We start from the raw sequence: 22,072 nt of genomic DNA on the forward strand, positions 1-22,072 counted from the left end.
ATCTACACTGTACTTTACTGCATTAGGTCTACATGTACAGTATATTCAGGCTCAGAATTAGTCGAGATCTTGTCATAGCTTTAGGTTCATGCAAGATCTAAGATCCACCGATAACATCCTTAAACCTTAGATCTTTCATGTCCAAGTAGGTTTAAGCCAAGTCTCTTTAATCCCTCTTTGACTCATTTGAACCAGGTTCTTTCCAACCTTACAAGCTTTATTTTATCTTGGTAGAGCTTTCCAGGTCTCATCATTTCCTGTTCTTCCTGATTGAAGATTTCAGCAGACCCCTGGTAGATACCTTCTCCTCTTTGCCGTTCTTTTCATCAGCCTTCTCTTTTACTCTGTCAGTCTTCTTCTCTTCTTTTTCCTTGGTGTGCCTTTCTTTTTCTGCTTTCTCCTTTTCCTTCTCAGCCTTTTCTTTAGCCAGTCTCTCTTTTTCAGCCCTTTCTTTAGCCAGTCTCTCCTTTTCAGCCCTTTCTTTAGCCAGTCTCTCCTTTTCAGCCTTTTCCTTTGCCAGTCTTTCTTGTTCTGCTCTTTCTTTTTCGGCCTTTTCTTTAGCCAGTCTCTCTTTCTCTGCCTTTTCTTTAGCCAGTCTCTCCTTTTCAGCCTTTTCTTTAGCCAGTCTCTCTTTCTCTGCCTTTTCTTTAGCCAGTCTCTCTTTCTCTGCCTTTTCTTTAGCCAGTCTCTCTTTTTCTGCCTTTTCTTTAGCCAGCCTCTCTTTTTCTGCTTGTTCTTTAGCCAGTCTCTCCTTTTCTGCCTTTTCTTTAGCCAGCCTTTCCCTTTCGGCTCTCTCCTTTTCTGCCTTTTCTTTAGCTAGCCTTTCCCTTTCGGCTCTCTCCTTTTCTGCCTTTTCTTTAGCCAGCCTTTCCCTTTCGGCTCTCTCCTTTTCTGCCTTTTCTTTAGCCAGCCTTTCCCTTTCGGCTCTCTCCTTTTCTGCCTTTTCTTTAGCCAGCCTTTCCCTTTCGGCTCTCTCCTTTTCTGCCTTTTCTTTAGCTAGCCTTTCCCTTTCGGCTCTCTCCTTTTCTGCCTTTTCTTTAGCCAGTCTCTCTTTTTCTGCTTGTTCTTTAGCCAGTCTCTCTTTTTCTGCCTTTTCTTTAGCCAGTCTCTCTTTTTCTGCTTGTTCTTTGGCTAGCCTTTCTCTTTCGGCTCTCTCCTTTTCTGCCTTTTCTTTAGCCAGTCTCTCTTTTTCTGCTTGTTCTTTAGCCAGTCTCTCTTTTTCTGCCTTTTCTTTAGCCAGTCTCTCTTTTTCTGCTTGTTCTTTGGCTAGCCTTTCTCTTTCGGCTCTCTCCTTTTCTGCCTTTTCTTTAGCCAGTCTCTCTTTTTCTGCTTGTTCTTTGGCTAGCCTTTCTCTTTCGGCTCTCTCCTTTTCGGCCTTTTCTTTAGCCAGTCTCTCTTTTTCTGCTTGTTCTTTAGCCAGTCTCTCTTTTTCTGCCTTTTCTTTAGCCAGTCTCTCTTTTTCTGCTTGTTCTTTGGCTAGCCTTTCTCTTTCGGCTCTCTCCTTTTCTGCCTTTTCTTTAGCCAGTCTCTCTTTTTCTGCTTGTTCTTTAGCCAGTCTCTCTTTTTCTGCCTTTTCTTTAGCCAGTCTCTCTTTTTCTGCTTGTTCTTTAGCCAGTCTCTCCTTTTCTGCCTTTTCTTTAGCCAGTCTCTCTTTTTCTGCTTTTTCTTTAGCTAGCTTTTCTGCCTTCTCTTTTTCTGCTTTCTCTTTTGCTATCCTCTCCTTTTCAGCTTTCTCCTTTTCCGCCTTTTCTTTGGCAAGTCGTTCTTGCTCAGCTTTCTCTCTGGCCTCCTTTTCCTTGGCTAATCGTTCTTCGTGCTCTCGTGCCTCAGCCTGCTCTTTGGCTTTCTTAGCAGTGAGGGTGGCTTGCCTCTCCTCTTCCTCTCGAGCCAGAATGGTACGGACCTCTGCCAGTGCTAGCTTAGCGATCTTCTTAGCCTCAATCTTCTCATGGATCATCCGAAGCTGCTCCTTTAGAGCAGACTTCAGCTTTTGCCCAATTTCTCTGGTGGAGGGTTCTAGATATAGATCAGGAAACAATGCTCAATTTGGAAAAGCTAATTACCTCTTTCCATGCAAGAATGTAGCTCACGCTCATGAACAGAGTTAGCGTTCACACAAAGCCATCTCAACAACCAGCAGAGCGACCTTTGTGTCCTTTAATCTCATTCATGTGACTCATGTGCCACATCAGGAACCAAATATGTGTGTCAAAACATTTCCTGTGGGTCTCAGGCCACTCAACTGTTTGCATGTTAATATTAATATTTTTATATTAATAATATTATTAATTGAAAAGTTTTTTTCTTCCTATGCTAACTCATCTAGGCCCTGGTAGGTGATGGGAAGAAAAAAAAAATCTAATGTCTAAAAGGATTTCTTTACAATTCTTACAACCATGTAACACCTCAAAACCAGTACTCCAAACTAATAACACAGTTAAATGAATAGATAAATGGGGTCTTAGAAACTACCGTGGCAAATGTTAAAAAATCCAAAAGTTTTGTATAGTTGCGAGAATTAAATAAATAGTTTTTAATTTTTCATAATAATGACTAGATATAAATCATTGCCAGGCCCTAAACAAGTTGTTGTAGAACAGCTGATTAGTATTTTTCATTCGATATGTTAGTGCAACCACAGTTTTCCCCAAAAGTCCTTAATTCCTTCAAAAAACGATGTGCAGTGATGAGCTTTCGGATCTGCACTCCAAACAGCCATACAAACCAAGCCTCGATCACACTCATACGCACAGCTCATGCCAAGTACCTTTACTTCCCTCCTCTTCCTTTTGATTTTCCACTTCTTTATGCTTTTCAACTGCAGCGAGAGTGGAGGCAGAGAACATCAGTAGAGACTACAGACCGATTCTGAATAAGAACATTAATACAGCAGTCTGTCTAAAGCTTTCTACAGGTCATAAGGTTAAAGAATTACTCAACAAAATGTCACACACTGCAACTTCCCAATTTCTTACATTTCTAAATTCACATTAAATCGTCTCCTGATAAGATCCATCAGCGTACATCTACACGTTCACGTAATTACCTAATCAGCCAACTATGTGGCAACAGTGCAGTACGAAAAATCATGCAGATACAGGCCAGAAACCAAGCAGGATGGAGAGAATGTGATCATGGTGTGATTGTTGGTGTCCGATAGGGTGGCGGATACATCAGAATGTACAACAAGTCCAAACTGATGAACTCCAAAAGCAGAAGACCACGATGGGTTCCTCTACCGTCAGCCAAGAACAGAAAGCTGAGGCTGCAGTAGGCACAGGCTCAGCAAAACTAGGCAGTTGAGGAAAGGAGAAACGGAGCCAGGTCTGATGATTCTTGATTTGGTCCATGCCAGAGCACAACTGCCTCCACCCAACGCCATGCTTTTCGCGTCTGGGGCATGCTTTCACTCTCACAATGTGGCTTTTTGGGTTGAAGAAACGTGGCGCTACCCACTCTGCATGCACAGAGATGCATGTTTACTCTAGAATCATGTTCTGTATGTTCGTACTGCATGCATAAGAACGCAGCATCACTGGCGAGTTTCGTGCACTACATGTGTACCGTGCCCAAGTCCAACTCTTCAAGTAAACAAGTAGATCACACTAGTTAAATGACTTGCGCTTTGGGAGGGAAACTTGGGCATGGTACAGATCACCTAGAGAAACTACACCTTAACAGAACATCTTGGAAATGTGCTAGAATCGGAAAATTGCAGCATGTGAAAATCTTTATTGCCTAATGCAATCATGCCAACATTAACCAGAATCTTAAAGGAACGTGTTCAACATTATGTGGAAGAAATTAGGCTGTTTTGAAAGTAAAGGGGGGACCTGACCCAGTATTAGTTTCTAGTACACTGCCCGGTGAGTGTACCTATGGCTGCTAGAGATGCAGTAACCACAGATCATTTTAGAGTGATGACAGTTCACTTTGACTCTATTCCAGGTCTTCAACTTCTTTCCGGTACTGAATCTTTGTATCATTTTTGACAGTCTATCCACATTACTGACTGTAATTCCCACTTTGTCCCCAAGGGGGCAGGGTAATTTAAGACATGTTTCGTTTGCATGCTAAAAAAAAATAAAAAATAAGAACAACAGACCAATCAAACACATCAACAGTTCAATTATTCACCAGTGATCAAGAAACTGGATTCGAGGTCTGTAGTTGAAGACCACTGGTGTAATCTTATCGTCATTAGATTACACCTCTTATTAGCCAGGTTTTTAGACTAGACGTTAGATTAGTCATGCTGTTTGAGCAGCATCGTTTCAGACTGCAAGGCAAGTGTAAATCAGCAGCGCTGACACAACGGCAAATCACCAACCAAAGCACACATCCAGACAATATTGGGAGAATCATGACTACTACTATAATCCGGCACACTTTGCCATTCCTCTGCACCATATGCCTCATTTTTCAGTCAGTCAAACAGCTCTACAGCCAGAGTACAGCCATTTCTGAAGTATCTGCAGCTAGCAATTCGGAGTAAAAAGGAAGCAGGGTCACCACAGTCATGTAAGAGAAACCTTAAATACCTTTACTTGCACTTTTTTTCTTAGTGGTCACAGGAGCTTTCTCTGATTCAGAAGAAACAAACAGTTATTAGATTTGTGACGGACAGTTCATGCATGAGGATGTACGCAATACACATCCGCCCATATACGTACACACACACACCCACACCCACACCCACACCCACACAGTAACCAAGTGTCTGGTTCAACTGCCCTCTTCAGAAAACAAGAACAGCGATCACGCAAATGGTGATCACCCACACGAACACGCACACATTTGGCATCCTTGGCAAACATGCTGCTGCCATCTATAGCAGGGGTGTCAAACACGCCAAGAGAGATAAGACACGTCTATGTATGGGTCACTGAGATGACGTAGAAGGCATTTTTTAAATGATCTGAATATGCATGGAAGCAGTTCTACAGCATACTTCTTTGCCCACCAGCTTCTGACAAGGTTTCTGTACATTTGTGACCTCCACTGGACTACACATGCTATGGTAAGATAGGATAAGATACTGGTCAGGAAATCACAGTTAAGGTTTTCTCCACAAATCATTCAGTCCTAATAGACAGAGGGACAGATATACCAACAGGCCGTGATATATAGATACACTATATGGACAAAAGTATTGGGACACCTGCTTATTTATGGTTTCTTCTGAAATGTAGGGTATTAAAAAGTGTCCATCTTGTATTTGATAGAGTAACGGTCTCTACAGTCCAAAGAAGGCTTTGGATGTATTTGTTATCCCAAAAGTATTGCATGGAGCATCCATAGAACACAGTTCCACTGCTCCAAAGCTCAACGTCCCTCTATCCCACGCCCGGCGCTAGACCAGCTGTGTGTGTGGATTTGCACATCTCCGTCAGCAATGTGTGCAACTTAAAGTAGCTGAATGCATTCATTAGAGGGGGTGTTCACAAACATTTGGACATAGTGTAAATCTAATTCACTGATCTTTAGAGAACTTCGATTGCCTATTCCCCCATTGTATGTCACAGAGAAGGTAAAAAAACTCCTTAACTTTCAATGGAAGCCAATGTAAAAAGATTGGCTTCCATTGAAAATATTATAATAATATTGGTTCATTTAGAGTGATATTTTGACACAATTTAAAGAACAACTGCCAGATTGAAATTACGTCAAAAAGTAATGTAATGTTTTTGCAGGACAGCGGTGATATGCTAATACAAGCTTCGGTGTATTGTAACAGCACCACGTGGGTATATGTTTGACACCCCTGATCCAAAAGGAACTACTCTACAAGAAATTCGATGCAGACTGTGTCCCCGGCGAAGTACCTTGAACAGGGCTTTTATTTCTTGGTATATCCACAGAGTCTTCAGGTTCGAATGGAGAAAATGCTAACAGCAATAAAAGAACACTAATGTAATCCACAACTACCAGACCATCCTGATGTTTTTTAGACTTCATCCAGCTGAAGTCTACAGATATCTCTCATTTGTACAATGTAGCAATAATAGAAAGCTATACACCCCACCATCAGGCTCTGGTTAGCTCCACAACCCACAACAAACAAGGATCAACACCACTACAGACATTACAGCATCCTCTCCAATCCTGAGCTCTAACAAACCTGACACTTTACATTCAAATGCGCGCAAATGCACACACACACACACACACACACACACACACACACACACACACACACACACACACACACGAGGGAGGTGAACATTTCAACTGTCCGGAACATTCCATGCATTCTCACAAGAAGCCGATTCATACCAAGATATGTCATTTCAAATGTCAAACGTCAAAACCCTGAAACAGAGGCCCAGCGCTACATACTGTAAATGCATGCGAACACACAAACAGCTCTAGAACGTTCCACAAACATTCATCAATCCTCTGCTGCAAAACCCCTTTCACTGTGTTTTGAAGACGAGCACACATCAGCACATTCTCCGCAAGACGACTGCATTCAGCAGAAGCTCTCAGAAGTGACATAAGCCTCAGAGCAGAACCTCTACGGATGGCCTACAGAAGAGCGGCTCATGTTACAGAGGCGAATGCCCTCTAGCTTCATGACATACCAGCGCCCCTCTCCTCCACCACAACCCTCTCTCCATCTTCTCCTCCCTCACACTGAGCCAGCGCATCACAGAGGAAAGCCAGGAAGCTTTTCAACCAATCAGAAGCTTCATCTGCAAAAGCATCAGCGCTCAAATTGTGCACGGACACATCGCCTTTGCAACAGCCAGGCAAACCTACATCGCACAGAAGGGGGGGAAGAAAACAAAGTGAGACACAACAATAGATATGAAGAAAAATATGAAGAAGGAAGAGAAAGAAGAAGTGGAGCTAAAAAAAAAAAAAGCAGAACAGCGTCTGGGTGAGCTTCAGTGCTAATGAAGTCTTTCTCCGGACCTGAGTGGGCCGATTGGTTTCAATATTTAAATAATGAGATTCAATGGAATTATATCTTTGGCTTGTGCACTAGACAAAAATAACAGTCATTTATTGTGAACAGTGCAATCATTAATGGACATGTCCAGGGCTGTCACTACTGATTATATTAGCAGCTTAATAGTCTAAATATAGGCGCTACAAAAAGGTTCAATTAGTGATGACATAGAAGAACCACTTGCGGTTCCATAAAGAAAAAAGAAGGTTCTTTACACCTTTACAAGGTTTTTATCCTCACATATCTCTATTAGAAACATTTTTCACAGAGTTTTCACAAAGATTCAATCATTAAAACCACATCCTGCATCTGATGTAGACCTTCTGTTAGGTCTACATTATAGCTTTCCATTAGGACCTTTCTCAAGAACAAAATTCCTAAGAAAGATACTGGTGAATAAGTTGTTTCATATGGAGCCACATGAGGTTCTTCTATTGCACTTATCTCTTAAATAACCTTTTGTAGCATATTTATTTTGATAGTTAAAGGAGCTGTATAGGATTTCATTCCAATACACTTCCAGTTTTCTCAGAGCTCTCCGATCTGTTAGCTCTGTAATTGAGAAACCAAGAAAGCGTCCTGGTTTGAGAAACACAATGCTATTCCAGCCAATCGGGGAAAGAGGAAGGGCAGGGGATTGTGCATCTGTGCATCTGCTATGTGTTAAACTATACGCAGAGAAACAGCCAAAAAGGGAAGATCTCACAAACAAAAGCTGGACCAACGATTCTTAGATAAGTGAAGATGTATGTAAACATTGGTGAGGTGCTTGAACGATGGAGAGACCTTTCAAATGTTAAAAGACATGAAAAGGGATGAGGACGTAGTGCTTGTTACTTGCCATGATGGCAAGATGATTTGCAAGCCTGCCACTGTTACCTTGGCAATGTGTGTGCATGAATTAGGGGACGGAGCACTGAAAGGTGGGTGGGTGGGGATTTGTTTTGCTGTTGAATTCAAATGTCAACAGTGGTTCTCCAGAATCATATACAGCACCTTTAAGCTAGTTTTGAAAAGGTCAAACAATGAAAACGGAGACCATGAATAAAAACACAAAGAAGACCATAAATAGCCTTTTCAAAATTCAAAACGTATTGGAAAAAGATAAACACATATTTATGCATTGTTGAAACAATTCTGAAAATCTGGCTGACCCTGCTTAACTGCACACGTAACACTGGCTTCACATGCTACCGAATTTTCCATCTGGAACTATCGTCAGTAAGAGTGAGCAGAACCCCTGTAAAACTCTTCATACTGGTGAAGCATTTGCTTGCTTGCCTCCAAAAAGTGCTTTGACTGGTGTAACTCAACATTCGAGCATCATGTGTTGGACATGACCGGGTTCATGTGGGGCATGTTGGATTGAGTAATTGGGTTTAAGCAAGTTATTTGTGACAGCGCTGCATGTGGCATTACTGTGTTAGCTGCTGCTGTGAATGGTAACGGATACTAAATGAATGTGGATGCACTGTTGCACATTTTAGCGTGCAGGAGACACAGAGGAAGAACTTGCTGCAGTTAGATGCCTTGTATATATTCTTAGTCATTGTGGTCGCAGTTGTGACCACCAGGGGAATTTCCGGCTCTTGAAGGAAAATGTATGTGTTGACCACGGATGTACATGCGGTCCGCAAAAGACATGAGGTGAAAAGATGCTCAGTTATAAATATGTATGAGTCATCATGTCATATTTCAAAGAAAGAGAGAGCGAGAAAATCATTAGACCTCCTACTTTGCACAGATTAGTAACCTGCAGAGGTTTTCAGAGCAGCCCTTGATCATGCCCATTATAATGGTCTGTTTTAGACAGACACAACATACCTGCACTGGTTAATCAAGTTCCTATAGCCTGAGGACTCCAGTGAAAACCTCTCCACAGTGTGTGTTAATAACCTACAACTTACCTGTAAAGAACACCTCACACTTCTCTTATAACAAGCTGGCAGTGTGTCAGATACCGTGCGGCTCTTTACGATTAAGGACTAGGAAGTGAGAGCCCTTGTCAGTCATGCAGGAAACACACACGCATACACACGGGATATACACACGTGTAGACACAGAACTCACCCAACAGAACTTTGGCATCTTCTACGTCAAAGTCACCATCGCCGTCTGCATCATAAACTCCTCCCAGTGTACCTGAAAATGAAGGGCAGGTTGAATCATTGCATGACTAGTCCACTGTACGACATCCATCCAACCCTCAATCCATCCTTCCATCCATCCAAGCCTGCATCCATCCATCCATCTAACCCTCCATCCATCTAACCCTCCATCCATCCCTCCATCCAATGATCCATTCCTCCAACCCTCCAGCCATCCAACCTTTAAGCCCTCCAGCCATCCATCCATCCATCCATCCATCCATCCAACCAACCAACCCTCTACCCATCCAACTCTCCAGTCATCCATCCATTCATCCAACCCTCTACACATCCAACTCTCCAGCAATCCATCCATCCATCCATCCATCCAACCTTCCATCCATCCATCCAACCAACCAACCTTCCATCCATCCAACCAACCTTCCATCCATCCAACCAACCTTCCATCCATCCATCCAACCAACCTTCCATCCATCCATCCATCCATCCATCCATCCAACCTTCCATCCATCCAACCTTCCATCCATCCATCCATCCAACCAACCTTCCATCCATCCATCCAACCAACCTTCCATCCATCCATCCAACCAACCTTCCATCCATCCATCCAACCAACCTTCCATCCATCCATCCATCCATCCATCCATCCATCCAACCTTCCAACCTTCCATCCATCCAACCTTCCATCCATCCATCCAACCAACCAACCTTCCATCCATCCAACCAACCTTCCATCCATCCATCCATCCATCCATCCATCCATCCATCCATCCAACCTTCCATCCATCCAACCTTCCATCCATCCATCCATCCAACCAACCTTCCATCCATCCATCCAACCAACCTTCCATCCATCCAACCAACCAACCTTCCATCCATCCAACCTTCCATCCATCCATCCAACCAACCAACCTTCCATCCATCCATCCATCCATCCACCCAACCTTCCATCCATCCATCCAACCAACCTTCCATCCATCCATCCAACCAACCTTCCATCCATCCATCCAACCAACCTTCCATCCAACCTTCCATCCAACCAACCTTCCATCCATCCATCCCCCCAACCCTCCATCCATCCATCCAACCAACCAACCTTCCATCCATCCATCCAACCAACCAACCTTCCATCCATCCATCCATCCCCCCAACCCTCCATCCATCCATCCAACCAACCCTCCATCCATCAGGTTAGCCTGCAAATAGATTGCATAGATTGTTGTTGTAATGTTCATGCGTCTGTACTACTAAGTCTCATATAACCAAATTACTTTTAATTATGCTGTTTCTCTTCACATTTGTGGAAGAACATTCTTCTGTATAATATAAAACCATTATAATTTCCAGATATAGCAGTAAGACATTTCTTTTCTGCTACAGATATTAAAACCAGTATTTCTTTTTTAAAAACTAAACACTACTTGTCAGCTGATGTAACAGAACTGACAGTTAGTGCTCTCCTCTAAGCGTGTTCAGCTGTATAATGACATTATAACCATTAGCAGCAGTCCTATGAGGGAGTGATTAGCAACTGGCAATGACTAAAATGTTTTATTATACAAATAAGAATACATTTTATTCATAAATTACCATAAAGGGTAATATCCAGGGGTGTCATTACTGATTGTATTATTAGGTTTGTAATTAACCTGTCATAAGGCCAAACAATGAAAACCACTGATATAAAAAATACAACAATGGCATTATGGGACAAATATTGAGCTCTTAATACAGCATTTTATTTAAGCACTTTACATAAGATAAGCATCTAAAAGGAGACTTTATAGTACTCAAACACTTGCCTACCTCTCATGACGAACCACACAGCTAGCATAATCACATCACCCGGTAAGTGTGTGCTGTTTCAGGCTAGCTTTGTTATAGGTTTGGATCAAATGTATTATATAACAATATTATATATCAATGATTCTCTCTCTCTCTCTCTCTCTCTCTCTCTCTCTCTCTCTCTCTCTCTCTCTCTCTCTCTCTCTCTCTCTCTCTCTCTCTCTCTCTCTCTCTCTCTCTCTCTCTCTCTCTCTCTCTCTCTCTCTCTCTCTCTCTCTCTCTCTCTCTCTCTCTCTCTCTCTCTCTCTCTCAACATCAACCCAACTCCCATTGATCTCCGCAGCCACTCAGTATTTTTACCCAATTATTATCTGCCATGTTAAACTACATCCACTATATTTAATTGTACACTTATTTTGGGGATTAAATACATGTGTAGATAACAACGTTCATTAAGTGACTGTAAACAGTGTTGTGACCCGTTTCCTTCTTCTGACGTTACCTTTCTAAGAGTCAAAGAGACACTGTGTCCTATCACATGGCAGAATGGAGAACAGAAGAAAGAAAACAAACAAACATACCTACGACATTGCTGTAGTCAACCAGGTCAAACCACACAACACCCACAGACACCCAGGCACCCAGCAGAGCCAGCACTATCAGCCAGCTGAAGATAGAGTTTCCTTCGGCCTTCTTGGTGCTCTTGTTGACAGCAGGTACGGCCTGAGGCTCTGAGAAGAAAGACAAATAGAAATACAGCAAACTCATAGACAAAGCTTTCCCTTTTTAAAAAGAAGCACAAGACAAAGACACAGTTTCTTTGTAAGGACGATGCAGCAGCTCAGTCAGTGCAAGAGTTATATTATTTTCTTTAAAAGGGCCCATGTTGTGGAAAGCAGAATGGTCCTCAATTTGTTTTTAGACATTAAAAAGGTTACAGGTAAACACTGTTGGGCCCTTAAACCATAAAGACTGAATCACTTATACTAGATACTGAATATTAAAACTAAATAAGCAGAAAGAAAATACCTATATTTAAATGTATCGTTATCGACACCAGTGTTTACAGGAATTTGCCTATTCAGCCTACAGCAGTTTTACTTTGCCCACTTATCTTTAAGTTATAAAGTTAAGTTTATCTATATATAAGTTAAGTTCTCTGTCTCTGTTCTTTATTAAGTAATAATTATGTAAAGCTGCTTTGTGACGACAACAGTTGTAAAAAGCGCTATACAAATAAATTTGACTTGACTTGACTTGATAAAGTTTTTCAACTTCAACTCCTTTTTGAATGAGCCACAACACAGCCCAGCCAATCAAAACAGATATCATTTATATCCGTTTCAATGGGACAAAACATAGAAAAGAGATGGACATGGGCTCTTAAAGAAGTTTGGAGCTAATGCAAGACCTGTATGCAGCAGAGCATAAGGAATGTAGTTACAGGAATACTGCGGTTGGTCATGCAGCACACGCTCATCTGCTGTTATGAAAGGTATGTTTCAGGTTTACTGTTTTGAATATGTCAGATGCTTTAGTATTCCATTAAGGCAGCATTTTCTCAATCCCAGTCCAGTCCTGAGTGCCCACCAAACAGTCTATCCTAGATTCCCGTTCATTTTTGGGGCAGACGTGTACACCCTGAATGTACGCTGAAAGGTTTCGAGGTTTTCTTAAATCTGAATCACTAATAGGCGATTTTATTAGCCATCAATAATCATCTTTTAGAATTCTGGTTGAATATTTGGCCACTCTTCTTGGCAGGTTAAGTTAATTAACTGAATTGAGTTCCTGGCACAGGCCTGACCTTTAAGCACAGTTCACATATTTTCCATTGGACTGAGGTCAAGACTCTGGGAAGGCCATTCCAAAGCTTGTATGCTATGGTCATTGTCGCAAAAGTGTCCAAGTTTCACCCGTCTAGCTGAGGAATTCATTATTCCATCCCTTTAGAGAAATGTACCAGTTCCTCTGGCAGCAAAACAATCCAGAGCATGTTGCCAAGAGTTGGTAGTGCGTTCTTAGGTTCAAACGCCTCACCTTTACTCCTTTAAACATCTCATTTGACCATAAAACTCTGATCCAGAAGGCGTTTTCTTTGTCCATCTGGTCAACTGCAAACTTTAGCCATACTTGAAGGTGTCGCTTTCGCAGAAGCAGCTTTTATCTCGGACAGGAGGCTCTCAATCCATGGCGATGTAAAACTATCTTGACTGTAAACAGTGATGCTGGTGTTCCAGTAGGTTCCAGTTCGTGGCAGGCCTGGGTCTTGGTGATTCTTTGGTTGTTCCTAATCATCTGAACAATCATTTCCTCTCAGTTAAAGGTGCCAGTTAAGGAGTCTTCTTCAGGACCTGGGCAAGTCCTTTCACAAACATATTTACATATAATTGCTTGCACTGAGGATCTTGGAATCTATTGTGGTTTAGAAATGGCTCCAAGAAATATTCCTAGATCCTTCCCAGATCTGAAGTGAGCTTGTTGGACTTCCTCATTGTACGTCACAGAGAATCTACCAGCTGTAGTCAATCATGATCACTAACAGGAAGTTAAGAGGCCTTGGCCTTTGCGAGTTAAAAGAAATTCTGTACCTTGTGCCTGATAAGCGCATGTAAAGGTTTGGAAGTGGAAAAGATTGGAGGCCTCAGCCTTAATTAGATGCTGTATCTTCAATTCTGTCTTTTTTTAGAAGGTCCTTACGTCCTTAAGGTCCTTAAGTCCATACACTTCTCCCCAAGTTGCCCCACTTGGACACAGAGCCGTTTTCTCGTTGATTCCATCTCAGTGACCATGTTTGTTGACCGCAAATTATGCCTCTGTTTCTTCTCATAATGCTGGAATGTCACACTACTTAGTGTGTACCGTGCCTCAGAGACTCGTTCATCAATTTTACTGCAAATTTCTGTTTTACTGGAGCGCATTTCTGAACGGAGTGATTCAATGGCCGCTAACATAACAGTAGCATTAGCCTCCGCCGATGCTTCCTGTTGCTGCTGCTCATGCAAGCCCTGTTTCTTCGGTTGTCTTTGTCTTCTAATGTCTAAGGTGCGTTAATACTCGGTTCGCTACATCGACTTGTGCTTTTTATGGGTTTAATTTGTCAAACCTGCCGGAGCTATTGGGGGTCACATCCTACCTCAACATCTCTCAACAGCGTCCCCAATTAGATGCTGAATCTGATTCCAAAGTTAAAATATCCTGTTACTAGAGGTCCTTACGAAACTAACATTTAGAAGGGAGGTAAGCTACTGAGTGTTCCTAATGGCTTGGTTTATCTACTGTATGTTGAGAGTTGAGAACAAAAGGTGGTGGACCCTGAGGACTGGGTTGGACAACTCTGGGTTAAGACATATGATATATAGCTTTTCAAAACTGAGTGAATAGAAGCTCAGGAAATAACATCAGGATCATATAACACAGCCTATATTCTGCTGACAAGGTCACCTGTGTGCTAAAATACCCCTCCCCCTTACACACACACAAAAAAAACACCACATGCCTACACTTATAGAAGCCACATAAAGACAAATACCAAACTCTACACCTGCTATATTTCACTGCTTTGAGTCTAATAAGGGGAGGGGTAGTAATACAATAGGCGTGTCCTTAGTTCATCAGGTGCACCATAATTGGGGAAAGCCATGAATGAAGCAGTGCGGGGCCAGACGGTCATAAAATTGTGTTAGGATCACTTTCAAAACATGCCTGTTAAAAGCTTGCCTCATCCGAGATACGCGGTACTACCAAAGATGGATGAATGTTCTGAGTCAGGATCTCAGGTATAAATAAAGTGAGTGAGTCAGTGTGAGAGAACACAAATACAGCTGTATTAATTCCTCAACTCAGGGATGCAGCGTCAGTGAGCTGGACCCTAACATACACACTCACACGCAACACAGTTTTACCAGGAAACTAATCGAACACTCACAGAAACTCATGCAAGCTAGGCATAACATCTGTGTGAATTCAAATACTGACAAAAACAGGGAGACACACTGCAGACAGCAACCCAGTCAGTACTCCAACACGGCACACCGGTCAGTTTCACTCCAGCGCATTCTCCACCCGTCAGTCTACCTGTTACGCTTGCCATTTTGGTTCCGTCTGCTTTAGTTTCTCCCATTCCCGCAGGTTTCTAGACTAACGCTCCTGAAGGAAACTGCAAGGGAAAAGCAGGTCTTTTTTTTGCTCATGCGAAGCGGCGCTCGCTGGCTCAGCTGCAACTCGATATAGGCCTCTGCCCGCTGGGTATTTTTAGTGCCACTGTGATCACACCACACACTCTTCACTGGGCCTCATATGGAGACGAGTGACGGCGGCAGTGCCTTTCTCACATGCACGCGCTCACGCATTCACACACACTGGGCGTGTATAAACCCAAGCAGGTTGTCCTTCTGCTAAATGCACTGCCTCACAGACATACATACGGAAAGTTCTTTCACACACACACACACTCACACTCTCTCTCTCTCTCTCTCTCTCTAATATCTGTTTCTGTAAATAGTTGAGTAAGTACAAGATGAACTGATCTCAAAAAGGCAAGAAGTAAATGATTTTCAACATTTTAAGTAGAAGTTATGTATTTTTTTTTTTTTTTAAGCAAAAGGCACCACGAGATTTGAGCTTTCAGATAACTTTTAACAAGGTCTCAAATCTTAAGTAGCTTAATTAGCTTATATTACGAAAGGCCAAACCCTGTACATAGGCCCACCTTTCAGTTGTTCACCATCATAATTGAAATTCTGTTATTCTCTCGTAATTACCATCAGCTCTATAGACCCTAAAATACAACCCTGTGGGACACCACAAAATATTCTAAACTCTTTCCCAATAATTCACAGTAAATTCTAAGGTTCAAAGGGGGAACCTAATTGATGCCCACAAGTAATTAATTAAGTAATGTTATTTAGCAATGTAATGGCTGATAAAACTAACGGTGGAGGTCGAGCTAAGGCAAATCAAAACCTTCAAATGACTTTAGACCCGCTGATTCAGCAGCCTATATAGTAGTGGTGCACTGTTTTACTGTGCAGCAACACCTGCAAAAACATGAGTCATCAGAAGAAAACCTTTCCTGTGAAACCTAATCACAGCAACTCAGCATCAGACACTCAAACGAAGAGTCCAATCTGAACAGGTTTGTGAGATTCTTGAGCCATCTTGCTTCACTGCTCTCTTGAGGTCTATCCACAAATTTTTATAATGATGTTTATGCCAGAGGACTTTTAGGGTCATGGAGAACTCTTTACCTTGCGCCTGTGACTCCTCTGTTCTCCATAGTTATATCTATTTAATTCAGTCTGCACTGTTCTTTACTGCTGCACTTAGCACTTTACTTTAAATATACAACTTTGCACATGTTAAGTTTACAGGTGTGTCTGTGCGTGTATGTCACTGTGTGTGTGTGTGTCCACAGGAAATGTAGTTTCAGGCCTAGAAGCCTTGTGCAACTAAAAGACCCTGTTTACATCTTGGTCACCTCATTCGTCTTGCGTATGAGGATGATATCCGGAGTACGCAGAGTCACATAAAAAATGCAAGTGTATACACACCCAAGACACATTTAACCAGACACAGATCCGATCGCTTACGCCACTTCAGGAGGAGATCTGAGATGCATTTGAGCCACATCTTACAGCAGTGTAAACACATGTCTCTCCAAGACACATTCCACAGCCAAAACCCCTCCCAGAACAACTAAACCCCTGCCAGTACAATCATTACACCAGTAATAACTGCCGCGCAATGAGCCAAACTGCACATTTCCGTCCCACAAATGTGGCTAAAATCCATCTCTTTACCTTCTCAGAGTAAATGACTGCCCACTAATCCGGACCTTGTTAGAAGACTGACCGCTGGGGTCCCCATTGCCTGCATCAGACCAGCTGCCACCCACCAGACTGACCACAAGGCTCCCCTGCCACCCGTGTGACCCACCAGACTGGTCACCAGGCACCTCCCCCCACCACCTGTGTCAGACTAATGTGTCTGCCCACCCATCTGCCACTATTATTATTATAATTATTACCACCACCAATCATCATTTCTTTCATTACTCCTACCATCACTAATATGATTATATTAGTTATACTAATGTAATCTAAGTAGTTCTGACCAGAGGAGGATGGGTCCCCCTTGCGAGCCTTGGTTCCTCCCAAGTTTTGCCTTGCCACTGTGGCCTTTGGCTTGCTTACTGGGGGTCTTACCTTTTTTTTTTATGTTGTTGATTTCTTATCTTCTTACTGATTCTGAAAAGCTGCTTTGTGACAACGGCAGTTTTAAAAACCGCTATACAAACTAATCTGATTTCATACAAGTCACATGAAGTCACCAGGTGTAAACAGGGTCATAGACGTTTAACTGGCAACAAAAAGTGTGTACAACCTGTGTTACTTGCCAAAGGACTTGCTTTGGGCACTTTTCCTCTTTTGCCATTTTGAAACTATAAAAACTCAATCTTGCTTAAAATAATGCCTTAACATTATGCCTTTTGTAAATCAGCTCATTTTTACTCTCTAATATTGACTGTAACAGACATTTTGACCAGAGATGCCCAATCTTTTGCATGCCATGTTGGAAAAAGAACAAATAGGTAGGACTTAAAGGATCTGCTGCTGTTATGTCTGATGGGTGTACATACACCAGTTCGTTCTCACTCTTACACACACACACAGACTCACATCTCATATAGACCAGTCAGCATCACCGATCTCCGAATATGAAACAGCAACGTTATTATACATTTCTAATGTCATATAATAACTTGGTCCTGGTTTATTCCATTTATGAATATCATGGTATCGTTAGAAACATACACCAGTCATTTCAAAAGGAAGTAAGTGCTTTATAAGCAACGTCACATATGTGAAATTATACAGGCTGATGGAATGACAGGATGAAGAACGAAGGCAAAGACTATGATATATTACACAGTCAAGTTGCCCTAAGAAATTCTGATCCATCAAGTTTTATGCATTTTCATAGATTGTAGTATATCACAGAGTCAGGAGCCGTGTAAAGTCTAAAATTCAGAACTCGGGATGGTGGTGTTGATTCAGAAAACATATAGAGCAGCTAAAAATGTGCCTTACACTAACGTTAGTGTTTCCATTTTCAGTTCAATACAGCATTTAAGATTATAAAAGTATGTTTATATAAATGGTTATACAGCATCTTAAACTAAAGCAAATCAGACTGACCGCTGGGGTCCCCATTGCCTGCGTCAGACCAGCTGCCACCCACCAGATTGACCCCCAGATTCCCTTGCCACCCAACAGACTGACCCCCATGCTCCCCTGCCACCCACCAAGCTGACCCCCAGCATAGGTAGCGATATGTTCCCATACTATACACTGAGATACAATCAGACACCATGAGACTCGTTGTATTGTCCTACATCCCTAAAAACTGCTGGCTTTAACCTTCTATTACTTGTTAGCTAGATAACTACATTAGTCTTGTAGCTCCAGAGCTAAACTAACGAAAGAAGCTCTGCACACCTATCAGAACAAATAGCACTGTGCCGGCAGATGCTGGATGTTGAAGGGTCCCAGTACTTCAGGAGCTAGCACTACTGCTTCTGCTGCTACTGCTGTAGCTACTTGTCAGCTAGCTCGTAGGACTCGTACTTTCACTTAGTGAGTGATTGCTCCACAGAAGTAACAACACTTTTACTGAGATATCTAGCTAAGATAATCCACACTTTTATTTATATTTATCGCAGATATAGATTCCGATTTCTTTCTTAATTATTCATATTTATTGCACAGCTTTCCTTGAGCTCACATTGTTTTTGCACAATGCTACTATTTGCACTTCTGGTGAATGCTAACTGCATTTAGTCCTGTGCTAAACAATGACAAAGCTCTGTCTGTCTGTCTGTCTCTAGGTCTGTCCGTCTCTCTGTCTGTCTATATGTCTGTCTGTCTGTCCGTCCGTCTCTCTATTTGTCTATATGTCTGTCTGCCTGCCTGTCCGTCCGTCTCTCTGTTTGTCTATATGTCTATCTGTCCATCTCTCTGTCTGTCCGTCTCTCTGTCTGTCCGTCCGTCTCTCTGTTTGTCTATATGTCTGTCTGTCTGTCCGTCCGTCTCTCTGTTTCTCTATGTCTGTCTGTCCATCTCTCTGTCTGTCTATATGTCTGTCCGTCCGTCTCTCTGTTTGTCTATATGTCTGTCTGTCCGTCTCTTTGTCTGTCTGTCTGTCCGTCTCTTTGTCTGTCTGTCTGTCCATCTCTCTGTCCGTCCGTCTCTCTTTGTCTATATGTCTGTCTGTCCGTCTCTTTGTCTGTCTGTCTGTCCATCTCTCTGTCCGTCCGTCTCTCTGTCTGTCTGTCTGTCCGTCCGTCTCTCTGTTTGTCTATATGTCTGTCTGTCCGTCTCTTTGTCTGTCTGTCTGTCCGTCTCTATGTCTGTCTGTCCGTCTCTCTGTTTGTCTATATGTCTGTCTCTCTGTCTGTCTGTCTGTCCGTCTCTCTGTTTGTCTATATGTCTGTCTGTCCATCTCTGTCTGTCTGTCTGTCCGTCTCTATGTCTGTCTGTCCGTCTCTTTGTCTGTCTGTCCGTCTCTCTGTTTGTCTATATGTCTGTCTCTCTGTCTGTCTGTCTGTCCGTCCGTCTCTCTGTTTGTCTATATGTCTGTCTGTCCGTCTCTTTGTCTGTCTGTCTGTCCGTCTCTTTGTCTGTCTGTCTGTCCGTCTCTATGTCTGTCTGTCCGTCTCTATGTCTGTCTGTCCGTCTCTCTGTTTGTCTATTTGTCTGTCTCTCTGTTTGTCTATATGTCTGTCTCTCTGTTTGTCTATATGTCTGTCTGTCCGTCTCTTTGTCTGTCTGTCCGTCTCTTTGTCTGTCTGTCCGTCTCTATGTCTGTCTATATGTCTGTCTCTCTGTAAGTGAGGTGCCTGGTGTTCACCCTCACTCCTGCAGAACTCACGGAAGGCCCGGTGATAAACAGAGGGAAACCCGGACAAATAAGGAAATTCCCATGAATATCTGGTGAATAAATATCTGATAAAAGCTCCCTCTTATGCTGACAATCTGCTTATACACTCCTAGAAACCCATTTTCTTTCTGAATCAGCAGCGTTTAACAAAGTGTATCCTCTTGTCCACATTTTTCTGAGGAATGCTGGGAATGGGTCAGTGTGTGAAGTTACGGAGGCGGCGTTAGACGCCCCGTCACACGTAGCTTAGCCTACTCTAGCACTGGTTTCACTGGCCTCTCTGCTCCGAGTGTGTGTGTGTGTGTGTGTGTGTGTGTGTGATCGTAGCTATAAAGACTGGGAGATGTTCTGAGGATCCGAGACAGCGCATCATAACTGTAGGTACACAGAGAAAGAGAGAGAGAGAGAGAGAGAAAGAGAGAGAGAGAATCACGGTTACCTTTTTTAGCCTGGTTCCGTGCAGGTTTTTTGTGGCCCATGACCCCAGAGGCGAGTCTCAGTCCGGTCTGGTCATAAACTCGCTCCTCAGACTAAGGTTAGGCGTTTCTCCAGTCCTACAGCAGAGCACAGTATACCGATAAACATCAGCTTTCTCTGTGTACTGAAAGAAACCCCTGTGAGAGTGACAGACGTGGACTTCCTCCAATCCGCGCCCGCAAACACAGAGGTGGGCGGGGCTCCTGCCTGTCGAAGCCTATCACGTCTTAGTTTCTACTAGGCGCGTGAAGCGGGTGCACGCCAGCGCCTGCGAGCTCGCTTCGCAGGAGAACGTGCGTAACGTGGCAACCTCAGAATTCAGAGAGCTTTTCTCGCGAGAGTTTGTAGTTTAGCGCCCTCTGGTGGAACAGCAGCGTCTTTGCTTATTTTAGTGTCTATAGTTTCCCTGAGATCCAGTCATACTTCATAGGTTTTCACGCACATGTCTGCATATTTATCAATATTATCTGTGGTACAAAAGTGGTACTAGATTCATCTGGATCAGCATTACTAAGAATTATAACAGATGTTTCTGCTACACTACATGTCCAAAGACGTGGGCTGCACTAAGCTGTGGAGCAGTGGAGCTGTGTTCTCTTGATTGATGGATGGTGCTTCATCCAGTACTGAGGTAGGCATGAGGTGGGGTGGTGATCATCCGACAGGCTGACCTTACTAATGCTCTTGCTGCTGTTTTTAATGCCCTTAATTTTGGAAGAAACAATGAATGAGCAGGTCCATATAGTGTATCTGTAACAGCTATCATTAAATTACAAAGGCAGTAAAGTGAATAACATGCAGAATATCCCAAAAATCTCCTAGATGTCGAATATCTAGGAGATTTTTGGGATATTCTGCATGTTATTCACTTTACTGCCTTTGTAATTTAATGATAGCTCATTTCAGTAAATGTGTCACTAAATACTAATGCTAAATACCCGTTCACACCCAGTGTTCAATTCATGGCTATGGGTTTGATTTTAAATACAAAACTGGAAACAGAATTTTGTTATTTGTGCTTGATAAGGTTGACGAAAATGACTTTATACTTTGCATCAAAATACTTGAATGTTATATTTTTGGAGTCTAATTCTGTAAAATACTTGCTGAGACATCAATGTGACGACATCATGCAGGCAGCCTCTGATTAGTGCCTACTCAGTCATTTGCCCTTGGTGTCATCAAAACGTTTAGATGACAAAATTGTTCCTGTACAAGATGATTAATGAATTAATGAATTAGCATTAATTGATAAAATTCTTAACTGTTCGTCTTGAAAATGATTCAATCTTTGACCAATTTAGACTTTTTGAATTATTGTTTTGTCACGGTCACGCAAAAAAATCTTGCATGTCTAAAACAACAATTGTACATGAGATTACAAAAAACACACCCCTTTATTTCCAAATTCATTTTGGCAAATCTTTTTTTTTTGCATCAGTGATAAGTCACAATTATTATTCATTGAAAAAACTTATATTCAGGGATCTGGGATGTAACGGGAAGGTCAGAGTATCTGTTGACTGGACACGTTAGATTTATTTCATGCTTTGTCAGGCAAAGAAGGACTAGATGAAATGGACTGGTAGACAGAACATATGCAAAGTGATTTCATGCTTCCCTGCAAAGTATTTTTTATATAAAAAAACAAGTAGCAAACAAACAAGTAGTAGTTGATTTTAATACATGGAGCTGTATTACATAGTTTATATCATAGGATGTCTTATTTAAAGATATTTTTGATGTATCTGTGCCTATTCCTGGACACAGCACACAGGTCCCAAGAACTGACACCGCTGGTTAAGTG

The 22,072-nt window shown here is 42.3% G+C and overlaps 2 protein-coding genes across 3 annotated transcripts in view; both read right to left on the reverse strand.

The window, feature by feature from the left end:
• The window catches only part of LOC140562378 (aspartyl/asparaginyl beta-hydroxylase-like), a 32,098-nt gene extending 11,626 nt beyond the window's left edge, over positions 1 to 20,472 (reverse strand). The window contains exons 1-3 of one of the 2 annotated variants that reach the window (XM_072687990.1): positions 20,228 to 20,472; positions 11,430 to 11,579; positions 9,026 to 9,097 (exon numbers count right to left, since the gene is read on the reverse strand). In XM_072687990.1, coding sequence (XP_072544091.1) covers positions 9,026 to 9,097; positions 11,430 to 11,579; positions 20,228 to 20,267 — 262 coding nt within the window. In that variant the 5' untranslated portion in view covers positions 20,268 to 20,472. The remainder of the gene's footprint in view (positions 1 to 9,025; positions 9,098 to 11,429; positions 11,580 to 20,227) is intronic. The other variant, XM_072687989.1, reaches the window with a different exon arrangement.
• LOC140562010 (uncharacterized) lies at positions 42 to 7,799 on the reverse strand. Its single transcript, XM_072687358.1, has 5 exons — positions 7,793 to 7,799; positions 6,585 to 6,758; positions 4,778 to 4,828; positions 4,542 to 4,595; positions 42 to 2,016 (listed from the first exon to the last, which is right to left on the reverse strand). The coding sequence occupies exons 1-5, from the start codon at positions 7,797 to 7,799 to the stop codon at positions 251 to 253; spliced, it is 2,052 nt and encodes a 683-aa protein (XP_072543459.1). The 3' UTR covers positions 42 to 250.
• Positions 20,473 to 22,072: the final 1,600 nt, after the last annotated feature.

The sequence above is a fragment of the Salminus brasiliensis genome, chromosome 9, assembly GCF_030463535.1.
Source record: "Salminus brasiliensis chromosome 9, fSalBra1.hap2, whole genome shotgun sequence".
NCBI lineage: Eukaryota > Metazoa > Chordata > Actinopteri > Characiformes > Bryconidae > Salminus > Salminus brasiliensis.

Coding starts and splice junctions, on each gene's coding strand:
- LOC140562010 (XM_072687358.1), bottom strand. Junction 4,596..4,777: donor ATGTGTGCGTGTTCGTGTGG/GTGATCACCATT, acceptor AACTGTTTGTTT/CTTCTGAATCAGAGAAAGCT. Junction 2,017..4,541: donor GAAAAAAAGTGCAAGTAAAG/GTATTTAAGGTT, acceptor ATCTATATCTAG/AACCCTCCACCAGAGAAATT.